At 45.3% G+C, this 4,934-nt stretch overlaps 1 protein-coding gene across 1 annotated transcript in view; it reads right to left on the reverse strand.

Annotated features, from left to right (window-relative positions):
- Nucleotides 1-1,781: 1,781 nt before the first annotated feature.
- LOC101852456 (netrin-1-like) overlaps nucleotides 1,782-4,934 on the reverse strand; it is a gene marked incomplete at both ends in the record, with an annotated part of 43,959 nt that continues 40,806 nt past the window's right edge. The window contains 1 exon segment of the mRNA NM_001317358.1: nucleotides 1,782-1,970. Coding sequence (NP_001304287.1) covers nucleotides 1,782-1,970 — 189 coding nt within the window.

Raw genomic sequence — 4,934 nt, forward strand, 5'->3', positions numbered from 1 at the left:
ATCACAACCACCACCACCACCACCACCAGCATTTATAACAACAACTACAGCGACTACAACGACACCCACCTACACCGGCGGTAGCAACCACGCAACAGAAACAACAACACCACCAGCAACACTTCATTGTAGATCTTACAATAAAGTAGCTAGCCACTAACTAATAGACGACAGAGAACGACGTGTGCTACTAGTATGCTACAAAAAAGAACCCGACTGAGACTCGTGTTTGTGAACACCAGAGTGCGAAAAACTGACAGCAGCGAATCTGAAAGCCAGATATCGAGCCGGCCGCGTCGCTTGTTTACTCTGGCATCCCGTTTCAACAAAAACCCATCGCGTCATTCAACAAATTCCCGATTCAATATGCACAACAACAACTCATACTGCACTGCTGTCCTTTCACAATGGCTCCTGTGGTTTGTTGTAGTTCTTTTGTAATAAATTGGACGTGTGTAGACAAATACAGACAGTGCGTACGCAGAAGAGAGGGGGTGGGGAAGGAGAGAGGGGTATATGTCCTACCTCTGCAGGCCCTCCTGTCCGTGATCTTGCGGCTGGCGTCGCGGTAATAGCCCTCCTTACAGTACTGGCAGTAGCGCCCTGCCGTGTTGTGCTTACAGTTCATGCACACGCCCCCACTGCGCATGCCTGACATTTGGAAGAGCTGATAGTTGAAGCGGCAGCGGCGGGCATGCAAGTTGCAGTTGCAAGCTGCAAGAGGACAGGAAGATGTCGTGCAAGTCTCATGCTGTTAGGGCAAGCCCAGGGGAAAGGGGGAGGGTACAAGGAGGGAGGGTGTGGAGATGGGCGGGGGGGTAGAGTCTTGAGCTGTCAGGGCGTCACGATTGAAACAATAATACACTAAGGCGAGGTAGGTCTTATGAAAAAGCAAGTAACTGATGCCAAAACTGCATTAAGTGCAAGATTATTATTATATATTGTTCTTGTTGCTCTAGATGTGTTTATCAATATTCTAAAAGCGGTTAAAAGTAGGCTGGTAGTTCAGATAACTATCTGGCATTATCACACGGTAAATGACAGAAACGTATTTTGTTTTATTAACTATCTTTACATATTAATACTAGTCTATATTGGTTAAACTTGTTCCCCCCCCCCCTCCTGCCCAAATCACAATAACCCGATCACCCTGACAGCTCTTTCCTCAGCCAGAACAAACCATGCTGTAAAGTGGAGTAATGATGAACCACTATAGCACTGGCCTGTACTGTATAAATATGCACAAAAAGACACCAATATGTTATTAATAGGAGGAGTATGTGTTAAAGGAAACCTCATGCAACAGACTGTACCCATTTGTGAAACACAAAGGGCAATATAAAAAAGAACCCTCCCTCCCCTCAAGAAAAAAAAACAAAGAAAAAAAACACCAAACATGCAAATCAATGTGGTCACATCGAAGAAGAAATGCTCGTCTTGAAATCCACCGAATGGCCTGAAAAAGATATTATCGCGATCTGATATGTATACTTTGTCAAAGGGTGAATATATTGGGTTCAGCGAGGGGTTGGACACGTTATATGCATTCTGATAAAATACGATACATGTATTAGTTGGGGTACATGGGATGAGGGAGAGGGTAAAGGTCGGAGGTCACGGGTGACACTAAATGCAGCACGTTGAGTAAAACAGCGAGCGCAGGCGTTGAGACGAGGCATACTCTGAGCTATGCAGACCGCGCTTCAAGGTTACAGTGCGCCACGCCACACAGCAGCAGCGGCTGCAACAAGGCAGAGGATCCGATCATGCGCAAACGTCACCTTTACAGGCCTTCCTGTGCTTGATGTCCTTGCTCCGGTCCCGATAGTATCCCACCGAGCAGTAGTTGCAGTTGCGTCCCTTGGTGTTGTGCCGGCAGTTCAGGCAGACACCCCCGCTCTTCCGGCCGGACAACTCGTACAGACCCATGTTGAAACGGCACTTCCGGGCGTGGAGGTTACACTGACACGCTGAAAGTAGGTCAAGGTCACAGCACGGTCAAGGACAGAGCTTTGCAGTCGCAGCGGCGGCAGCAGCGATGGTCGCATGCTAGACCCCATGCAGATGATCCTCTTTTTTGAAAACAGGCTTTGCTTTTTCTTTGTACCTATAAATCTTGGGGCAAAAGTAAAGCATAATCCCCCATTATTAGGAATTGTTTGATTCAGTGCACAATTCCCGGGGTCACTGTGGGGTTGCAGTTATGAACAGAAATCAGTAGGGTGTGATGGTCACGACTCGTGAAGACATGGGGGGTTATACTTTACTTCTGCCATGTCGATGGTGTCATTGTGCGCTGTCTACTGTATTTAAAAATGGTTTAAATTTAAATAATTTACGTCTGTGGGAGGAGAGAGGGTCATGTTAATACACGATGATCTGTCTGTGGTCGCCACGGATCATCAGTCGGAGAAACAGCCTGGCATTGCAGGGCAGTAGTTTGGGGTCAAGGGCAAGGCTCTAAAAAAGACAAAACTTCAGAATAATTAATGACACGCTTACAGGAAATAACAAAGTGGATACGATGTGAGACGTTTGATGGGGTGAGATGAAAAAAAACCAACAGGTGGGGGGGGGGTTAAGACGAGAGGATTCAGGCGGTACGGTTGAGATGGGGTGGGGGTGTAGAGGCTGAGATTTGGGGAGTGGGAAGGTTGAGTTTCAGTGATGGGGGTTGAGATTGCAGGTGTGGAAAGGGTGGGCATGACATTAAATTGACAACATGAGACATGCGAAAACAAGAGAAGACATTGAGAAGCTTCTACGACAGAAACAAGAGAGTTGTACATATATTTCAGTGTTCGTTGAGAACTTAATCAAACATACGGGAAGCTAGGGATCCACAGGAGGAAACAATCAAATAAATGGACAAAAAAGGGAAAGAGAATTGGAAGAACCAGAGGAGACGACAGCTACACCAATGATTTTGAGGATAATTATGATAGTGGTGAAGAAGACAATAGCAAAGATGAGGTGAAATGAATGAAGGATCAACGACGACTACGAAGACGACGACGACAACGATGTTAATGATGATGATGATGATGATGATGATGATGATGATGATGATGATGATGATGATGTAACATACATACAAATAATGGATGTAGCCACCTATTGTCATAACAGAAATTCGACAGTGCACAGCCTGTCAAAAGGAGCGTGTTTCGTTCGTTTCTGGTTTCTTATTTCCTTTTCTTCTTTTTTGAGGGGGCCGGGGGTGCAGTTGTTTGAGAATTCTCAAATATAATACCATGTGTATAAACTATGAAAAAAATAATATGATAATTTGAATATTATGGTAGAAGACCCACAGGACCAATAAGATACACTTATGTTTGTGACATAACTTGTATACTAATTTCTGTGAACGTAATACCACATCCGCCCGCCTCGTTGTAAAGAAAGCTGTCTTAAGTCTTTGGGGAAAAGTGACAAGAGACCGATGGATCAATTCTCATTATTATGTATATAGAGTTACTGTGTCTCATTCTTGCCTTGCTTCTTCTATGACTCTGGTCACAAGAGAATGACACTGATTGAATACTGGAGGTCGCCATGGGAGAAAAGAGAGGTCGAGGTGTAGAGGGGGAGATCTGGAAGGGAAAAGTGTGTGTATATTTAGAGGGGGGCTGGGGTGGAGAGACTGATGGGGGTTATTTAGAATGAGCAGACTGGGTGGTATTGCCTACGCATAAGGATTTTAAGAGAGAAGCCGTTATAGGAGTAGAATAGATCTCGACAGAGGTGAGGTGGTGAGGTGAGGCAGTGAGGGGGTGCCGACAGAGAGAGCCAGGGGGGCTCGGTGCAACCAGCGTTTTATTGTCTCGATAAACCGCTTGGGCCTGAGACGAGGACCTGGCGGGGCGGTTAGAGTGTAATCCGGTGCGGGGTGAGTTTTACTTCCCTCGGAGTACCGGCAAAATGGCACGCTTTCCGATTATTGGCGTATAAAACATTCATGGCGGGGACCCGGGGTGTTCACATTGGGCCGGCGAACTTCCACGATCCCGGCGCTGAACACAGCGAGATAGGATTCCTGTCAGGGAATCTCCGCTAGCTCATAGATTCCCTCTCTCAGATAGCTCATGTCATGTGAAATGGTGAGCTCTTGCAGCGCCGGTGTGAGATTTACAACCACGCCTTCCTCGTACTGCTGTGTCGGGTCGACGTTTTGAGGCAAGCGCTACCCTCTTTCGCTTTAGCACCCAATAGATATTGACTTATCAAGAAGGACCGCTCAAGTGGAGGAAGTTTCTATCTGAAGACGTTCATGTTTAGGGTTGTCTCCAAATATAAATACTGTGCGATATAGACCGACTAAATATTGTGAGTGCAGCTTTATGAAGCTGGGCCTAAGAGTTTCTCAGATAAAACCAGGCAGCAGTTAGAAAAGAGATATATAAAGATAGGAACGTTGGCGGAAAAGTACTATGGCGATAGTCTTAAACGGTTATTGTTAGAATTAATATCTACTCTACTATCACGGCAGCACATTTAGTGTGTTAGTTTTGCTAAGAGCTCATAATGGGACCTACATTTAGTCGGAACGGAATCTACCAGGTTAAAATTACAGACTGTGAGCATGAAAATGCTCTTAGGATTGCACAGTATCAGACCCACTCTCGGCCAATCTTATAAAATTGAAATCTCACACTATATCAGAATCACGTATTCAAAATGTAACATAAATATCAGATGGTTTGAAGTCTTGATCCATACGATCTCTATCAAGAAGAAGCAAGGAGAATGTAAGTTTAAGCTGTGTATAGAAACACGAGAAGACAGAGTGTATATCAAAACCGGAGAAAACCGCTCATCTACATGGACACACATCTACATGGACACACATCTACATGGACACATCTACATGGACACACATCTACATGGACACATCTACATGGACACACATCTACATGGACACATCTACATGA

The sequence above is a fragment of the Aplysia californica genome, unplaced genomic scaffold, assembly GCF_000002075.1.
Source record: "Aplysia californica isolate F4 #8 unplaced genomic scaffold, AplCal3.0 scaffold01561, whole genome shotgun sequence".
In the NCBI taxonomy this organism is placed as follows: domain Eukaryota; kingdom Metazoa; phylum Mollusca; class Gastropoda; order Aplysiida; family Aplysiidae; genus Aplysia; species Aplysia californica.